At 46.3% G+C, this 20,182-nt stretch overlaps 1 protein-coding gene across 1 annotated transcript in view; it reads left to right on the forward strand.

Annotated features, from left to right (window-relative positions):
• Positions 1 to 19,609, forward strand: part of PCGF3 (polycomb group ring finger 3) — a 45,758-nt gene extending 26,149 nt beyond the window's left edge. The window contains exons 8-11 of the mRNA XM_084760608.1: positions 1,026 to 1,114; positions 11,721 to 11,858; positions 14,857 to 14,937; positions 15,535 to 19,609. Coding sequence (XP_084616734.1) covers positions 1,026 to 1,114; positions 11,721 to 11,858; positions 14,857 to 14,937; positions 15,535 to 15,582 — 356 coding nt within the window. The 3' untranslated portion in view covers positions 15,583 to 19,609. The remainder of the gene's footprint in view (positions 1 to 1,025; positions 1,115 to 11,720; positions 11,859 to 14,856; positions 14,938 to 15,534) is intronic.
• The last annotated feature ends 573 nt before the right edge of the window (positions 19,610 to 20,182 follow it).

Consider the following 20,182-nt stretch of genomic DNA (forward strand, 5'->3'; position numbering starts at 1 on the left):
GCTGAAAAGGTTGTTCATCGACCCTGGTAGCTGAACCTGTGGGTTATAGCACCAGAGATACTAGAAAATGCCTCGGGCTCATGTAGAAGAGAATAGGATTGAACAGAAGGTGTAAGGGGACGTGGAGGGTGGGTGTCCTTTAGATAAGATTCTAACTTGTTTGCCTTATGGTAAAGAGCACAATGCCTGTTAGTTTTGAGCATAAAATTAATTGGTGCTCTTAAGTCTGTATTTAATAAATTATTCAAATCTTTGAGTACTGGCACTTTGCTAGTGGGACCATTTAAGTTCCTGAAAAATCTCAAGACCACTCTTAACAGCCTGGGAGAGTTGCCTAGGTCCCAGTGGGAGCCAGCCTAGACTGGGTGGGAGTGGGTAATGTGGACGGAAGTGGACTCTGGTCCTGAGTATGTATCCACATAGTAAGGTTCCCTGAGCCAGGCTTCTTAGAGAAGTAGGTTGCTGCGGTGAGGGCTGAGAGGTCCTGGGGGCTTGTCCATGCTGTGCTTACCAACTTTGGTCACTGTTTCCATCCTCTGTGTCCCACACTAATCCAAAATCCACTAAGCCCCCACCCAAGACACATAACACCGAACTTGCCATCACCCACAGGGCCTCGTACCACAGAGCTGCTTAGTTTCCTAACAGACATGCAGAGTGGTTTTAACTGCTGTCAGCGAGCTCCTTGTATGTATTCTCTCAGTAGAGTAAATGTCAACATCAGTTTTTGTATGCTGTGAAGTTTTATAAATATTATAACATTTTGGATTTCTTAATATGCATATTGCTTGTCCAAAATGCTTAGAGCCAAATGTGGTTTTTTTGTTTGTTTGGTTTTGTTTTGTTTCCATTTTGGAAAAGTTGCATAAAATATTTTAGTTCTACCTTTTTGTATGTACAGCCTGTCATATGGGGTTAGGTATGATATTTTCCACTTACACCTCGAAAAATTTGACATACTAGAACTTTGAATTTTGGATTAGAAATATTTCAACTTGTACAACATTTTCTGTTTGTACTAAAAGGTGAAACCAAAGCAGATGACAGTTCAAATAAAGAGGCAGCAGAGGAGAAGCAGGAGGAGGACAGCGACTACCACAGGAGTGACGAGCAGGTGAGGGCACCTCTGGTGACGTCGCTGGCGTCACCTTACCCCCATGTGTGCATACCTCAGTGTCCAGGAAAACGCAGGATAAAGCATTATAAAGTTTTTTCTATTAATTCTTAACTTTTCTTTACATTACTTTTGTTTGTTTGTTTTAATTATCAAAGCAACATAGACTGACTGTAAAGCACTTCAGGCATGCAGAATTACAGTCCACAGTTAGACTGTGTTTTCTGCAACCCCCTGCACTCACTGTTAGTGGTTTGGCACCTTTCTGCTGTGTTCCCAAGGGAAGCCACCCGTCAGCACAGTGAAGAATATAGTGTTGAGGACTGTCCATGTTTCATTTGCCACATTATCAGGCGGGAAAAAATCCCCACAGAAGTGCCGGAGAATGATCTGATAAAATTCCATATCCCTGTCAATAGAACGTCCTAGTGTGTCATCTGAGTCTGTGAGTTCTAATACTTGTGATGTCTTAGATGAAATAGGATCGTTGTTTCACTAAAACAAGCAGTAGTGAAATGCCATGGCTGATTGGCTGTCACTGTGTTTAGATGGCCTTTCCTAGCAGCAGGGAAGCAAGAATGCGACACTTAAAGAGGACAAGATGCTGTTGTTCCATGTAGCAATCGGTGCGTGTTGTGACTAGGCGAAGCAGTGACGCACGCCGCCATAAGAGAACTTGGCATGAGTTCCTTGGGTAGACAGGGCCTTGATGCCAGAAGCGGTCAGGAAGCCGTCCCGACACAGCTCACTGGGAGATAACGGGGCATGAGTAGCTGTGACTGCTGCAGGAGTGACCTTGGTGTATTTGGTACTGGAGTGATGGACTCTTACTTTTAACATGCCCGTGTCTGACAGTCAGCAGCACAGAAATAGAGCTTTGCAGATACATGTGGGGTAAGAGTTCTTTCCTGTGGGGAGGGACCACTTTGACTACCCTGTGGGCTCAAGCACTGCAGTCACCTTGGAGTAGCCCCTGGTTTCATCTGCTGTGCTGGTCAGAGGTGACACTGTCTCTAGGTACCTTAGGACAGCTCTCGGGCAGTACCTCAGGGTTCACACGCCTTGCCTTGATGGCCATGTGCCTTCCAGCCTTTATAGAGCAATAGTGTTCTTTGCCTGGACTCAGCCCTATGGCATTGTCTGTGTCTATTTTCTGTAGATTGGCAGAGAATTGTTCAAAAATATTTTCTCTAATTTTCTGTTGCTGATAGTTGTGAATTTTTGCCTTTTCCTTTTTATACTGTGCTACTTGTTCAAGTTTCTAAGCATATGTGAGAAGTGGATTTTGTTTGCGTTTTCATGTTGTATCTAGCCTTTGGAGCTAAACTCTGTGTATGTTCTTGATCCCACACAGGCTGTGCACTTCCTGAGTGCCTTGGGTGCAGTCCCTGGCCCTGAAAAATTGTGCTCTCTAACCCTTATTTCTGGGAAGGCATTAAAGCCATCCTCTTGCCTTTTTAAATAAGTGCTCTCAGGTGTCCCCCTGAGTACCCTGTTTTGGCTACACTGTTTTCCACACCATCTCGCTGTTGTTTAGAGGATCCTATCCGTGCTGATCTCTGAGGGAGTCTGTGCTCCTCCAAGTCCAAGCTCTAGTTTGCTTTTCTGTTGCTATGATCAGCAACACGACCAACGAACCTGGGGAGGAAAGGGTTTGTTTCATTTTTTACTTTGTGGTCCATCATCCAGAGAAGCCAAGAAGGATCTCAGGGCAGGAACTAACCCAGAGACCACAGAGGAACGTGCTTATTGATGTCCTCCCCTGGCTTGCTTGTCTAGCTGCCTTATACAACTCAGGACCACCTCCTTGGGGCAGCGCTGTCGGTAGTGGGCTCTGCCTACCCCCATCAATTAGCAGAATCCCCACGGGCCAATCTGATGCAGGCAGTTCCTGAGTTGAGCTTCCCTCTTCCCTATGTGTCAGAAGACAAGATTAGCCAAAACAGGTCAACTCTTTGTCAACTTGACATATAAACACATCACTATTAAATTGTGGCCGGTTCTTTTTGTTTATCTCAGAATCTCATGTTGATTGTCAGAATATAAAATTCAGAACAACTTTAGAGTCTCAGAGTGTTTAGGAAGTTTCATCACTTAAAAGTTCAGTGTCTCGGGGAGACATTAGTGAGTCTCTTCAAGAGTCTAAAGTCTTACTTCTGGGCTGTTGTAAAATCAAAGCCGAGTTAAATACTGTCCTTTTTCAGAAGGGAAGAGCGAGGCTATAAACACAGTCACACCTTGGGAAACCCAAGTTTAGCATGTAGCTATAAAATCTTGTAGTTGAGTGTCTGGCACCTGGGACTTGTGGGTTCCAGAGGACTTAGGCAGCTCCCCCCTTTTTGGCTCTCCTGTCTGTAGCACACACACTTGTCTTATAGGTTCAGGTCACCCCAATCCTCACTTGCCACTGTTCCTGGTTGTCTCCCACAGTCCTGGCATCTCCAGTTTGCAAAGGTCTCTACTGCAACTGCGGCTGCATCACCAAAGCTGATCCCTCCCTTACACACACACACACACACACACACACACACACACACACACACACACACACACACACACACACACACACAGCCTAGCCTTTCTTTAGGAAGACTCAAACCCTGTGATACAGTTTGCAAAGGTCTCTACTGCAACTGCGGCTGCATCACCAAAGCTGATCCCTCCCTTACACACACACACACACACACACACACACACACACACACACACACACACACACAGCCTAGCCTTTCTTTAGGAAGACTCAAACCCTGTGATACCACCATAGCAAGCCTCAGTTGTTTTTTAACTGTTGCATGCCTGAAAAACTAGTATCATGTGAGCAACACATCCACATTGTACGGTAAATTCTGCTGCTGCCTTAATTGCAGCCTCCATCCTGTGTATATCCTGAGGAATTACTTTGAGGAAGAGTTCACCTCTATGGTGCTGGTCCTTTAGTAAACACGGCTGGTATTTTTAGCCTCAGCTGAGCAGCATCAATTGTCCCAGTAAAGCGAAGGTTTCACCTCAGTGGTGCTGGTCTCTTGTTAATCACAGCTGACACTTCAGCTCCAGGTGACCAGAAATCAGTTTCTCATCGCATAGACATTGAAGGCTGCACATGGTCCAGCACTCCAAAGGCAGAGGCAGGTAGATCTCTGTGAGTTTGAGGCCAGCCCGGTCTTATATGGTGAGTTCCATGACAACCAGAGTTGGGGGGGGGGGCTTTCTCCCTCCCTTCCTCTCCTCCCACACACACCCTCACACCCTCCCTCTCAAATGGCTTTTCCAGTCTAAAGATCCAAAATTCTCTACTTTTATCCCATAAAAAAGTCCAAGAGATTGAAGCTATATAGTAACACCTCATGTCCCTGCTACCAGTCAGTCTTAGCTTGTTCCTGTTACCGTGATAAAGTGCTGACCACACATAGTCTGAGAAGGCAAGCGTTTCCTGGCTTACAGGCTACAAGTCCATCCTGGAGGGAGGCAGAGCAGAGCCCTGCTGTCGTGGGTACCGCTTGCTGACCACTCCCTTTCCTTGCTTTGCTTTGCTTTACCTAGCTTTCTTGCACAACACAGGAAAGTCCACGTGTTCGGGGTGGTGCCACCCTGGTAGTGTGGGCCCACCTCCATCAATTAGCAGTAAAGAAACTGCCCCACATATGTGCCCATAGAGCAGTTGAAGGAGGCAGTTCCTAAGCAGAGGTCCCTTCTTTCCAGGTGTGTCAAGTTGACAGCCAAGATAGGCCATTGCAGTGCACTTGTGCAGAGCCCAGGGGACTCTTCTCCAAGTCACTGCTGGCTGTGTACATGGTGGTTACACACATGGGACCTACAGGCGTCTTCTCACAGCCCAATGCCACCCTTAAGCTTCAGTTTCCCTCACTCTGCCTGTGCCTCAGTTTCCTTGCCTGTGAAATGGATGGTGATGATGTCTGCCGAGTCTTCTGTGCGGGTTCAGTTGAAGCATGTGGTAAGTTGGGTGGACAGACCATAAAGTACCAACAGCCAAGGAAGAGTTCCTGTTGGTTTCACACTTGTCTCCTCTTTGTGTCCCCTGGGTCGTCACTTTCTGGTTGTCCCTCTCTTCCTGAGGCCCTTGTCTCAGAAGCATGGGCTTGTGGCCACCCGTGTTCTCGGTGAATGTGTTGTCCCTCAGTTGGTTCTCCGTTTTTCTGCTTTGTCCCTGACTAGTTGGCCTTCGGTGTGCCACTTTCTTGTTTCTCTCTAGGGAGTCCTGATGCTTTAGCTATGCAGTGTGGGGCTTTTGCTGCGTTTGGCTGGAAGATCCTGTTGAACAGTTGTGTCCATGCAGTAGCTGCCTTGATTCTTCCCTGCCCTGTAGTTTCTTTCTCCCCCAGTAATTTGGAAATACTGTATCTTTTTATTCTTATAGTGGGTCCTCTTACATTTTGAACATGCTTCAGTTTACATTTTTAAGTAGTCTAATCCTTTGTCTGAGAAGAATTTTTTTATGAAGCAAAGTTGGACTTAATGAAGGTATTTTAGTTTTAGTATAGGTTTAGACATAAGGGATAAGAGAAAGAGATGCTCAGAAGAAAGAAAGATACATTCAAGAGCGTGGGTGTGGCTGTCTCAGGGGAGAGTTGTGATCATTGTAGTTTTTAATTTTACTTTCCACTACTATTATTCCATAAATTGTTGCTTATCTTTACCGAAATGTTGGCGTAGCCTGGTGACTCAGCACTGTAACTAGCACGTGGGCTCTGAGATGGGAAGATTATCACAACTTTGAGGCTAATCTGAACGAGGCTTCTCTCAAAAAAACAAAAAACAAAAAACAAAACAAAACAAAAAAACCTAATGAGCGGCCAAGAGCACTGGCTGCTCTTCCAGAGAGAGGTTGGGGTTCAGTTCCCAGCACCCACATGACAGTTTACAACTGTCTGAAACTCCAGTTCTAGGGAATCAAATGCTGTCTTCCAGCTTCAGCAGACAGCACACACACATACACTGGAGTATATACAGCCAAACACCATAACAAAATAATGAAATTATGTTTTAATAAAAAGTAAAGCCTTAGGAATATTTTATTGATCAAAATATATTGTATGAACTTCTCAAAGAATTAATAACTTTTTAAAAAGTTCTTAAATAATAAGAACTTGGCCAGGTGTAGTGGTGCCCAGCTGTAACCCCAGCACTCGGGAGCCAGAGGCAGGCGGATCACTGTGAGTTCGAGGCCAGCCTGGTCTACAAAGCAAGTCCAGAACAGCCAGGGATACACACAGAAACCCTGTCTTGAAAAAATAAAAAATAAACACTTAACCAAACAAAAATGTTGGATTGATTTGGGGGAGTTGTCTGTGACAGGTTCCATGTGAGCTATTCTGTGTTGAGCTCACTACACAACCAAGGATGGTTTTGAACTTCTGACCTTCATGCCTCCACTCCTTAAGTGCTAAGCTTACAGGCATATTCCACTGCACCCACTTATACACAGACCCTTAGTTAAGCAAGCTCTTAAATTAACCAGGTCAGCTACATCCCCAAAACTCTGCCCCCAACAGTAAAACCTTGATACAAAATGAATGCTTGTGTAGATGTGGCCGAGTCTCATGCTTTTGTGGAGTTGGGTGTAGTGTTTGTGATGCGAGGAGAACTGGGGGCTTCATACAGTCTAGGCAGGGCTTAACCACTGAGCCGTATCTCCAGCCCTGTTTCTCTCTTTGTACTTTCCATTCTGTGCCGTGTTCTCATTAAGTTGCTCAGGCTGGCCTTGAACTTACTTTGTAGCCTGGGGATATTCTTACTTCAGCCTCCAGAGAAACTGAGATTAGAGGCCTGTGCCACCATGTCCAGTTCTTCTGGTGTTTATTTCCTCATGGTCTTGGATCCGTCTTTTTTTGTGAGTTCTGTTTTATATTGTTTCAGAACACGTGTGTGGATAGTAAGCATCTTGAGTTCCTGTGTGTTGGTGTATTTATTTCTGTCTCCTCATATTTGAATAGTTTAGTGGACAGAGAATTCAAAATTCACAATAATTTTATCTTGTAACTTAAAAAAAATTTTTTTTGTCAGCCGGGCGTGGTGGCGCAAGCCTTTAATCCCAGCACTCGGGAGTCAGAGGCAGGCAGATCGATGTGAGTTCGAGGCCAGCCTGGTCTACAAAGTGAGTCCAGGATGGCCAAGGATACACAGAGAAACCTTGTCTCAAAAAAACCAAAAAAAAAAAAATTTTTTTTTATGTGTAGTGTTTTGACTGCATGTATGCCTGTGTACCAGAAGAGGGCACCAGATCTCATTACAGATGGTTGTGAGCCACCATGTGGTTGCTGGGAATTGGACTCAGGACCTTTAGAAGAGCAGACAGTGCTCTTAAATGCTGAGCCACCTCTCCAGCCCAATCTTGTAATTTTTAAGCATGCACAAGGCCCTGAGATGCCAGCCCCTAGCCTGAGGACAAGAAAGACAGGAAGGGAAAGAAAAGGAAGCCATCAAAGGGCGAGCTGCCTAGCACCGTGTGTGTCCTTGCCTGTCCCCTCTGAGTTCCCTGCTAGCTTAGGTGGAACATCTACTGACGTTCAATGGCAGAAAGGTCTTGACCTCTCTGGGACCACACTAGGCGGAGCAGGAGAACCCTGACCACTCTGGACCTTGGTTTGTCTGTAGCTCATGTATTTGGTCACTCAGGGAGTTAGATGGGATCCTGTTCGTGGTAACCTCTGCATTCTTGGGCTGCACTAGCTCCTTTTCCTCTGTCTCTGAATAGACATTCCCCCTGCTAGGCCCCCTGTCCTCACTACTAAGTAACCTCAGGAACAGACTTGTGGCCAGGAAACAATGACCTGACTGGGAAGACAAGTTCAGTGGATGACTAAGAAGTACAAAAGGTATATATCAAGCCAGGAATAGTGGCTTACACCTTCAGTTCTAGGATGCAGAGGCAGGTGGAGCTCTCTTCATCCTAGCCTTGTCTACATATAGCGATCCAGGCCATCCATAACCGCTTAGTGAAACCCGTTTCCTGGGGCAAGGCAATGAGGGGCTCTTAACGTGGGGGCCCCACCTATCTGGGGCGATCAAGATCCCCTCCCAGTCAGCCGGATCCTGTTGTGGAGTTTCTTGCTGTCTAGGACGCTGCCTCTGTTGGTTGCTGTTCACACAAGGAGCCTCATCTCTTCGGCTCTTCATCTCTTCTCCCTCCTTTCAGCTTCACCCTTCCTTTCTGTGGCCTTGGCCTCATTGAGAGGCCGTCTGCACAGAGCCACCAGCTCTGTCACAGTCTTTCTCTGTAATAAGACATGAGCTGCTACAGGTCTTTGCCAAGGCTCAATTACTTCTTCTGGGACAGCCTGAGTAGCAGGCTCTCGTGGCCAGTGAGTCCAGTCATCCGCTCCCTCAGTGATTTCCTCAGGAGACGCCTTCCACAAGATATTCTCACACTTAGGAGCCCACCTGTGGTCAGGGGGCAGCAGCTAGCATGGGGCGGGAATATGAGTCTTGTTTCCACTTAGGCCCTCCTTAGCTCCTCAGTGTCTACCGTGATGTTTTGGACAGCCTGGTGGGCCCCAGGCATCCCCAGCTGACCCTGATCCCTGTACAGACTTTGTCCTCTCCATGGGCCTCTTTTGCAAGGGCAGAGGACAAGCTGTCACCCTTACAAGAACACCCAGGAGCACCAGCTCCCTTTCTGAATGCTTGAATCTCTACCTAAAGAGACCTTCCCGGAGCAACCTCGGCACACCAAGTGGCTCTTTAACTGTGTCCCCACCCTTTCTCTGTAGTCCTGGGTGACAGTAGTGTCATTGCTGCACAGACCCTTGGGGAAGGCAGCATTCTGCCATCGAGGTTCTTAGAGCTGGTGTAAAATCCAGATCAGATGGCACATGGCAAGAGGGGAAGGTGTCAAAGAATGTGGAGCGAGTGAAAGAGGTACAGGAGAGGCAGGAAGTGAAAGCCTGTGGCGTGGTTCCCAGAACAGTCTCTGTTGGGGACAGGAAATTCCTCGGTGTTACCTGTAACAATGCTGTCTTCCACCCTGAGCTCTCAGCCTCCCCCACTTAAACCTTGGGATCTGAACAGCAGCACCTGTGTGGGGAAAGGACTCATATCAGTTACCCCTGACCCATTGCCTGGGTGGGCTATGTCTCACCTTTCAGTCTTAACATAACTGGCAGCACTCCCATGTCAGACCTGGCTGCTGCAGGTGGTCACCCGTCCAGGGTCATAGCTTCCTGCTTACGGAGCCTCATAACCACCCGCTCTTGTCTCACAGATACCTCAGACCATGAACATATCCTTCTGTTGTGCTTCTCACATTGGAGTACTCTGTGCAGACGTGTGCTTCAGGCCTGTCTCTGCCCTTGACCACACCTTTCCTGACTACATCTAAGTCCTCCAGCCAGGGCTGTGCACAGGCCTCCATACCTCACCGAGGTGCAGACTCTGGCTGGAGCATGCTGTAGCCCACAGCCTGCAGCCATTTGGTTAAGTAAGTGTCAGGTGGGGCCCTTGCAGCCCACTCACAAAGTGCACTGGGCGTCTGCAAATTTATAAACATTTCTCGTCCTTAGGGAATGTTTTCTTAGGGAACTTCTTTCTTTTAAAAGTCTGCTCTATCCTATATTAACTTACCATGTGTAGTTTTTTCTTGTTGCTTCCCTTTTTGGCACTATGTTGGGTTGGTGGCAGAGAATTAATGTTTTCTTTAATCTCTTTTTCTCCATTTCTATGCTTTGCAAGTTAAAATATTGCTTTACTGGTTACAAATTGCTTAAATGAAAGACATTTTCAAGATCCATAGGTAGTGTAAGTTAGCACCTTGCCTCTGAGTTTCCTCATGGTTGCCTTTCTATCCATCTCTCGTGGATGTTTGTAAGGGACTCTTTTTCTTTCTTGCTCTGTAATGTGCTTTCATGATAATCTGCTTTCTGATCACCCAGCCAGTGTCTCCTTCTTCTCTTTTCTAAGTTAGGAATGTTCCTTTATGTTGTTGTTGCTTGTTTGGTTGGTTTTGTTTGATTTTGATTTTATTTTCTTGTTTGTTTCGGTCCTTTCAGAGGCAGGACTTCACAGAGCAAGCTGGTCTGAAACTCTCTTTACCTTAGGTTGACCTTGAACTTGTAATCCACTCTGCCTCCCCTGGGATGGTAGGCCTATGCCATCACATCAACAGATGTGTGTCAGTCCTCTACCTTAGTTTATGGCATTTCTTTTTCTTTTAATAAGGTATTTCAATAACTTTGCTCTTTCTTTTATGTTGCCCTTTTCTTTGTTATGTTCTTCTTAATATATGCACATATGTGTGTGCTACATGTATGCAGGTGCCTGTGGACCAGCGGAGGCACTGGGTTCCCTGGAGCTCAAGTTGCAGGTGGTTGTGTGCTGTCCACCTGGGCTCTGGGAACTGAGTTTGGGTCTCCTGGAAGAGCCTCACACACTTTACCCATGGGCCATCGCTGCAGGTTAATGTCTCTCATCCAGGGAACTTAATTTTCCAGATTCCGGCTGCCCTTGTTCCTCCCGCTGTGCCAGTCTGTGGGATTCATTCCTCTGCCTCCCTTGTTGGCTTCTTTAATTATGATACTTTAATTAGCACCTTTGCCTTTAAGTTTAAATTCTTACTATTAATTTCCTCAAATGATCTTTGAGAAATTTGGGGGGAGTGTTTGTTTTTGTTTTTGTCTTGAGCTAAAACCAATCTTCAGTTCAGGCATCCATGGTGTTTTAGCTTCAGAGAGTGTGTTTGCTGTTCTCAGGGTTAGGCTGTGCTTTTATGCCTGTATAATGTTTGGTTTGGTTGCTTGGTTGGCTTTGGTTTTGCTTTTTTGAGACAGGGATTCTCTATGTCCCTGGCTGTCCTGGGCTCGATTTGTAGACCAGGCTGGCCTTGAACTCACAGCAATCCACCTGCCTCTGCCTCCCAAGTGCTGGGATCACAGAAGTGCACGCCCACGCCCAGCTTGTATAATGTTCTTTACTTAGTATCTTATGGCTTTAATTTTTCCTTTTGTGTCTCTAGTGATCTTTTGATACACATTTCAGTTAATTTCCTTTTTAATTCTTTCACCTGACTTTTCAGAAGCTTGAGTAAGGCAGTGTTGGAAGAGGGCTTTCCCTACAGCCCTGGGATAAGGCTTTGTCTCTGAGGCAGATTCCCATTCGTGTTGCCTAGTACCCGCGACTCGTTGTGATGCAGCAGTTAACTCCACTTGTCGCCTCCACCCACCCCTGTCGCTCGCCGACCCTGAGGAAGGCCCACCCAGCACATCTGACTTGGTTCTGGGCCTAGGCTTGTCTCATGGCCACTCCTGTCAACAGCACACCTCTCGTTCCTTCACAGACCTGCTCAGTACAGGATTTGTCTCGTCAAGGGCAGCATTTGAGAACACGAGGGACTCAGAGCCCTTGCTAGATACAGATGCCTACTCTCAGAGTGACTATATGGTTAAGACAACCAAAATCGACAGGCTAGGGTGTTTCTCAGCATTGCAGAGACTCTAAGGAGGTTTTAAAAGAAGGTATAAAATGACTAAGATAAAACTTCTCCTACAGTGTTGTTCTGATTTCAGAAGACCAGGACTCACAGGCACAGGAGCTAGTGCTTATCCAGGAAAAGCCTGGGAGTAGCAGTTCTGACCTCTCACCCTTTCTCCTCCAGGTGAGCATCTGTCTGGAATGCAACAGCAGCAAACTCCGTGGCCTCAAGCGGAAGTGGATCCGGTGCTCGGCCCAGGCCACAGTGCTGCACCTGAAGAAGTTCATTGCCAAGAAGCTCAACCTCTCGTCCTTCAATGAGGTAGTCGCCAGCCAAGGGGCTGGGGTAGAGCCTGCCCACCTGTCCTGTTGTTGAAATAACAAAAGCAGGCACTGGTGGCGCACAACTTTAATCCCAGCTCTCAGGAGGCAGAGGCATGTGGATCTATGTGAGTTTGTGGCCAGCATGGTCTACAGAGTGACATCCAGGAGAGCCAGGGCTGTTACACAGAGAAACTGTGTCTCAAAAAAACAAACAAACAAACCAACAACAAAAGACACATACGCAAGCTGGGTGTGGTGGCACACGCCTTTAATCCCAGCACTTGGGAGGCAGAGGCAGGTGGATCTATGTGAGTTCGAGGCCACCCTGGTCTACAGAGTGAGTACAGGAGAGACCCTGTCTGGAAAAAAACAAAACAAAACAAACAAAAAAGGGACGCACACTCCCCTTCTTTTTAACAGCCTTGTTTGGAATTTTTTGTTTTTTATTTTTGTTTTTGTTTCTTTAAATGACGCTTACATGGAGGTCAGAGGACAGTTTGTAAAAGTCAGTTCTATTTCTCCTCTATGAGGATCTCAAAGTTTGCCAGGCTTGGAAGCAAAGTACCATTACCTGCTGAGCCATCTTGCTGGTCCCTTGTTTGGAAAGTAGTTTTTATAAAAGTTATACATATATATATATATATGAGAGAGAATGTTTTACTCACATGTATATATGCATCGTGTGCATGCCAGGTGCCCACAGAGGTCAAAAGAAGGCATCAGATCCTCTAGAACTAGAGTCACAAACATTTATTAGCCACCATGTGGTGTGGGTATTAAAGTGCTTGTAACCACTGAGCCATCTCTCTAGGCCCAGCACTTTGCCTTTTAATTTAATGAATGAGTGGGTGGGCGGGTGGATGAATGAATGAATGAGAGTTGGCTATGACATTTATAGGTTCGAACTAATAACCGAAAATAAAGAGACCTAGATGGGGCTCGTGGCAGAGAGACCCTGCTATGTGGCACTTGGTCCTACTGCTCCAACAGTCAGGGATCTGAACTGTTGCCTCAAAAGAGTTCTGAGGCTGTTTGGAAAAGGACTTTGAGGGCACATAGAGCCTTGTCAAGACAGAAGGTCCGGCATGTTGCAGCAGGTGCATGTGAGTGGTAGCTGAGTGTAGTTTGGAGAGTACTAGAAAGAGCTACATTAGCTGTCAAGCCATATCCCAGCTGGCGCCTGTAGGTGTGACCCACTAGAAGAGGGTCTGGGCAGATTTAACATCTGAAGGATTTTGAGATGAAACATCTTGGATTAGCTGCTAAGCCCAAAGCCCCTGACAAGAATCTCATGTTAGTGTGCAGTAAAGGGAGATTTAAGACACAGATGGGGGGTGGGGCAGATAAGAGATAAGAGGCAGAGACTGGAGTGACCCAGCCCCAAGCCCCTGGAAATCACGGGGTAAGAGTATCTTCCTGTAGTCAGGGTCCCCATGGTACTGGAAGGCAGCACCTGGGCAGTGTGTAAATCATGACCTGTACCTGGGACTCTCTTTTGCTCTTACAGCCTGCAGTGACAGCAGGTGGCTACACTGTGACCAGAAGTCCAGCTGCTAGCACATATTAACTGTAATTGAGTTATATTGGTATATGCTGGTTTTATTATATTAACATACTTAACTGTTTATCAGTGGCCCTTGCTGAGACAGTAGCTTATATTGCAGCCTTTGCATCCACGAAAAGGTAGTCACCACTCAGTGAAGACGGCAGCAGACAGTCGAGCTTTCATGGACCCAAAGGCTGGTCTTCCACTCATCACTCTGCATATAGGAAACACACTCTTATGTGGCCTCTAAGAACAACCTTTGTCCCTTGCCTAGGGAGAGACCAAGACCATCTGAGTCATTAATTCACACACCCAGGAAAAAACAAACTAAAAAAATGAGACATGACCATGTACCTCCTCCAGCACCATGTGCACACTGTGCTAGTCAGACGGGCTTAGAGCAGTGGAGGCCAAGTGTGTGTTACATAAGCCTACGCACAGGAGGCTTCAGATGAGGAGACAGACCACAGACAGACAGATGAGGTACAGTTAGGCCATTGTCAGGGAGATGGCAGCTAGGTGGCTTCACACAGACTGGACAGGACATAACCCACATGCTAGCACATAGCAGGACATAACCCACGTGCTAGCACATAGCAGGACATAACCCACGTGCTAGCACATAGCAGGACATAACCCACGTGCTAGCACATAGCAGTCTTTCTCTATGGGAACATGTAAGATGAGGGATGTGAGGGAGCCTAACCCTGCTCTAAGCAGTAAAGTCTATTAAATAAGTGAGAAAAAGTCCAAGGTCCTGTGCCATCTCTCTCAGCTGCCCCACTCCATTGAGAACAGGGTGGCTAAGGGTTAGGCACGGTGGGCAGAGCAGCCTTGGTGAAAAGCACCCTGGTCTGCAAACCCAGATGGTGTAGACTAACAGCCTCTGTAGCGGTGTGTGAAGACCGTCCTGTGTGCTCTGTAGACCAGGTCCAGTGTTAAAAGAAAGTGACCTGTGACTTCTTTGGTGTGCTTTTCCACCTTCCTGCCTGGGTAACTTGGAGTCAAGGGTCAACACCGAGCTTAGATTTCACTGCCACTTACAAGGAGGACAATGACTTGAGGTGCAGTAGCTGGGTCCAGGGAAGAGTCCGCATGTGATGCCTCCTGAGCTCCATCAGAGAAGCCCAGAGCTGGGGTCGAGATGGGCCAGGTATCATTGATGCCCAGAGCAACCAGGGTAAGCCTCTTGGGACCCACTGCAGCAACACAGCCATGGCGTACAGCACTTTATCTTTGACCCCTGAAGAAGGGCTCCCTTCCTGTTATAACTGTGTTCACAGCTGGCTTCTGCATTAGGTGATGCTGTTAGTGAGGAGGCACTGTATTCCTCATGCCTGGGGAGGGGCTCGCTTCAGAGCATAGAGAGAGTGTTGTCTACACTGTCCCCAGTGACCGCGGTTTAACGTGGGATGAACGAGAACCTAACTGAAGCCCCTTCTTCCACCAGCTGGACATCTTATGCAATGAGGAGATCCTGGGCAAGGACCACACTCTCAAGTTTGTGGTTGTCACAAGGTGGAGATTCAAGGTGAGCCTGGCTGGTTCTTTTGAATACCAGATTTTTTAGAGACTCCTGATCCTTATGTGATGTGCAGATCTTTTATTGGCAGACATTGCTGTGGAACAGCTCTTTCTCGATTCATCCACCCAGCCAGGGGTCTACTCACCACCCCACTCAGTCCCCTGAGTCCACAGTTGGAGCAAACTCAGACTTTTGGGTACCTTTCTGAGACAGGAAACTGGTGTTGCAGGCCTGGAATGTAGCTCTTCCACCTCCAGCCATGTTGTTGCCTACAAAGAAAGGGGGGAGGAGAGGCAGAGACAGCTGGGCCAGCCAAGGACCAAGACGGCCACTAGTTGGTGCTGACTAGGGCAAGGGTTGGAGAGGATGAGAGACTGAATAGGAGAGACCAGGGCTGCTGTAATTCTGGCTGCATAGGTCCTGTCATGAGCCCCAAACACTACAGAGGTGACCACTGAGTCACCTAGGACCAGTGACAGTTACTCCTTGTCACCCAGAACTAAGTCCGGTTGTGGCATTGCTGGTACAGCTGTGTGCCTGTGGTTTGAGTGCATAGCATAGGCTCCTTGCCGCCCCTCAGACGCCTTTGTTGTTGTCTTGCAGAAGGCGCCCCTCCTGCTACACTACAGACCCAAGATGGACTTGCTGTAAGCGCAGCCCAGACTCAGCCACACCCAGTGCTCTACATGGCAAAATGTGCTGTGCAATGTTGCCTCTGGGTGCCATGCGGACCAGATTTCTGAATAGAGAATATTTATAACTTTTGTATGAGAGAATCCACTCCCAACAAGACACTACCAGCACGCGTTTACAGAGGATGAAAACACTTCGCAGTTTGCTCATCTCTGCTTCAGGTCCACAGGCCAGAGAATAAGTGAAATGGTGACACGTTTCCACACCACGTCTGACACACAGCACCTCCGCTTGCTTTCCAGGTCTTGAGAATCTTGAGTTCGTTTCAGTTTAATTTGTGGATTAGGTTTCATGATAAGCCTCAAAAATACTTGTACTTTTATTAAGTCCTTCCTAAGTTATTGAAAGTCTTTTCATGGTAAATATTTATGTTGCCTTTAGCTTCCTGAAGACTTAAGAGATATATAAATTTTTAATTTAATGTATACCCAAAGAGGTTTGCAGAAATGCTATGATTTAGCCATGGAGTTTAATCTCCCACCTTCTAGAGTACAGCCGCAGCCCATTCCCAAAGGCTGAGTCTTGTACTGTGCATTCTGGGGTGGCCTGTGCTGGGCAAGGCAAGGCTCCCAGGTGTCACGTGGCTGCAGTCTGGCACCCTCAGTAAGGCAAACTAGAGGCCGTATGGCCACTGTGGCAATGCCTTGTTGAAAAGTTCCTGAAAAAATCGTTTTCTTTGGAAAGGCCACCACTGAAGCTCTTGCCTTTTCCTTCTGTTGGCAAGATGAGGTGGCGGCTGTGTCTGTCACTTAGCAAACAGCACAAGCCATCCTGTGGGAGACTCTGTGAAGACACTGAGGAGGTAGCCTCTAGCCTCCCTGTCCCTGGTAGTCACTGCCTCCAGGCTGGCCTTCCTGATGGTGGGTTAACGTGCGTTCTTTGGGTCCCTTTTCCATGGACAGTAACTGAGCAGCCTGCTCACTTGAAACAGCTCTGTTCTGCAGAATTGCTTCTTCGGTCAGACAGGACACTGCTTAGTCCACCCCTCCCCCTTGTCACATGTAATGTGTTCGTTTGGTTGGGTTAGTAAGATGTCAGCATAGCCAACGTTATTCCTCTTAGGGAATATGAAGGCAAGAGGTAGGAGAAAGGACGCTGTGCTGGGTCCCTCTCGCCTTTCCCACTTCCTGCCCTACAGGCCCCGTGGGAGCTGTCAGACCCTGTAGTCCCAGCAAGGCCTCTGCTCGTGGTGAGCATGTGAGGGGCTTAGTGTGTCCCTGAGGGCCAGGCTTTCTGTGGCTTCGCCTTAGCAACTGGAATATTTTTCTTGGATTTGCTTTGACAGTTGGGATTGGGTTTATCAACACCCACTTTTTCTTCTACTTCCTCTTTCACATACATGATGTCAAGAAGCAGCGACCTAATGTTAGTAAGAAAAAAATCATCCAAATTAACTCAGCTTTTACTATATGATCGTCTAAAACAAAAGCAAGATCTTTTTTCAAATTGATCAAAATTCACTTCTCTATTTAAGCCCAGGACTGTTTTGATTATTCAGTTTCCTGAGTTTGCTATTCATCCAAATCATTTTTAGAATTACTATACAAGGGTTTATGCGTAAATGTTACCTGTCTACCTCAGAACACACGTGCTGCTGAAGCATTCTGCAAGACCGTGTTCTCACAATGCAGTTATATTAGAATTTAGGTATTTTCCTGTGTGGTGAAACTAAAGAAGAATTAAACAGTTAGAAGCCTCCAAATTCAAATAAAGTTAATTTACAGTTCAGATCAAATTTAGTATGGCTGCATAATCTCATGATATATATTTGTAACTTTGTAGCTACTTTTAGAATCACTTGACTTTGCTATGGTGCTAAGTTGATAGATCTAAGTATTCAGCGAGGCGGACATTGCAACTGCTGTCCTAGCTGGGCGCCACTGCCCCAACAGCCCTGCTTCTGTCACCACGGTAACCTGATTAACCTCAGCAGCAAAAATACCTATTTTTCTAAGATTCCATCATGCGCCTGTCTGCACTGCAGATGGTTTCCCATTGCCCTTCTGCCCTTTGGTCTGACCTGTAGCCTTACCTCGCTCAGAGATGAAGCAGGCAAAGTGAGCTGTTGTCAGATGGAAGCTTCCGGGCGCCTTGTTTCACTCCTGCCAAGCTCCATGTGACATCCGAGGCCGAATTTTATTTTTCCAACATGAACGCTAGGACCAGTTAGTGATTGGTCCTGTCACGCTTTCTCAGCAGGTGGGGCTCCTGCGAAGTTGTTCTCCTGGCTGCTGATGCTAGAGATCGGGTGCATCCAGCCGGCAGCTCTGGGACCAGCCTCCCAGCACGTGGTCTCGCTCAACACCATTTTCACGAAAATAGAAAACTCAAATAGAATATATAATATTGAATTTAAGATTTGGGGGGTTAAAAAAAGAAAACTTAACTTTATAAAATTATTTATTCTATTTTAAGCCTTCTATCATATTTTCCCATCCAATTGTTTGGTTTCTGTGGTCCAGCTTTATTTACAGGCATATAAGATAAAATTGTGAGATGTTTTGCAAGCTTCTTTTATTTTTTTGTAGCCTTTGGTTTGTATGTTTTTATAGGGATGAAGAGCATTTTTATGCTTTTGTGCAATAGGTTCCAAAATGCATTTATTAGTGTTTAAATTGTGATCTAGCATCGATTCTGCTAAATTGAAAGGGAATATAGGTGGAATTTCAAAGTCTGTGCATTTAGCTATTTGGTTTTGCCTTTTTCACTGTTATTATTATAAGAATGCTATTACTGGGATTATATGTGTGTGCACATTTGTGTGCACGTGTGTGTGTGTGTGTGTGTGTGTGTACACGTTCTATCGATATTAAAAGATAAGCAGCCAGGCAGAACGTGATGAGGTTGGCACTGCGTTAGGCTTGCATCTATGTGGATGCACCCAAGTCTTCGAGCTAACTCTTGTCTTAGCCACCCTGGGGTTTGGGGTTCCATTGTCTGTACCTACAAACCTGGCAGTGCTGCCCTCCATGAGCCTGCTGGCCCTTCACACCTGCCCTGGCGTCAGTCTTTAGAGGCTGGTGTATTTTGTTTCTGAGGACATACAGGGTGGTCTATCACAGTGCTCTGAGATGTATCATTAGACTAGATGTTCTAGTAATGAGCCAGCTGAGTTCTGTTTTGTACATGGATATTGAATATGCTCCTAAACATTGAAAATAAATTGAATGCAGATAACACCATCCCCCCTCTCTCCCTCCCTCCCCCCCTCACTTTCTCTCTCTCTCTCTCTCTCTCTCTCTCTCTCTCTCTCTCTCTCTCTCTCTCACACACACACACACACACACACACACACACACACGCAATGTCTGTTTCCTCAGGAAATCATTTAAGCCCCAACACATCACATATGACCTTAACATGAAAACAGAAGTTTTCTCTGCCTTGATATTAAATACACAAAGTAAATATACTGGGATACATAGATTAGGGAAGTCACTTAGTTGTACGGCAGCCTGCACATCTTGCATTCCTCCAGGCAGGGGTTACTACCTGTGGCTCCCATCAGGAGCAACTGTGCAGGGCTGTGGCTCTCATACTCAGTGTTCCTATTGTCGCTTACTCCCATCCAAGAGCACATTTGGAGAAAGAACCGATGTGCCCATGAGATGTGTGTGTCACTTTAGCATGTTAGTCCAGCCTTCAACTTGTACCAGACACATTTTTCCCAAGTGAAAATAACATCAGGTTATAGACAGCAACAGCACCTGAGCTCTCACCTTGGAGTGCAGCCACAGCTAACTGTCGTCATGGTGTATGAAATGATGCAGACACAGATTTTTTGACTGTTTAATTTGAAAGTTTACATTTTTTTATGATTGTGTTAGTGTGTAATTTTTGTACCATCAGTGGCTAGTTTTTGTCTGAAATCTTTTTTGAAATATTGCTTAATGTTTTAATTTCATTATAGTGAAGCTTGTATTCAGTGTTTTGCCAATTAATATTATATGCTTGTAATAAAAGCAGAAGAAAAACTTAACTAATATCTCCCAGTCTGGAAATGCTTTACCTAAAGTACTTGTAAGAGTTTACGGCAGGTAGTGAGTTACAGGACGTGATCTGCCCTCTTCATCTCACAGCTGTTCAGCAAAACAAAACAAAAAACAGATTTTTTTTTTCTGATCTTACTTCCTAACTATAGTATTACAGTTATTTGTATAGCATTCAGTTTGGTTTGGTTTGGTTTGGTTTGGTTTGGTCTGGTTTTGGTTTTTTGAGACAGGGTCTCAATGTAGTCTTGGCTGTCCTGGAACTCACTTTGTAGGTCAAACTGGCCTCAGACTCACAGAGACCCCACCTACCTCTGCCTCCTGAGTGCTGCGAGGTAAAGGTGTGCGTCACCACGCATGGCCATCGTGTATAACTTACTGTAAGTCATCTAGAGCAGATTTCAAGAATTCAGGAGGGCATGCTATTATTTTTTTTTAACTGCTGTTTTATAAAAGGGACTTGAGCATCATCAGATTCTGGTGTGTACAGGTCTGACCTCACGGGTGCCAAGCGGTTCCCGTGCGTGCGTGCGTGCGTGCGTGCGTGCGTGCGTGCATGCGTGTGTGTG

Source organism: Acomys minous (assembly GCF_964271855.1).
Source record: "Acomys minous genome assembly, chromosome: 15".
NCBI lineage: Eukaryota > Metazoa > Chordata > Mammalia > Rodentia > Muridae > Acomys > Acomys minous.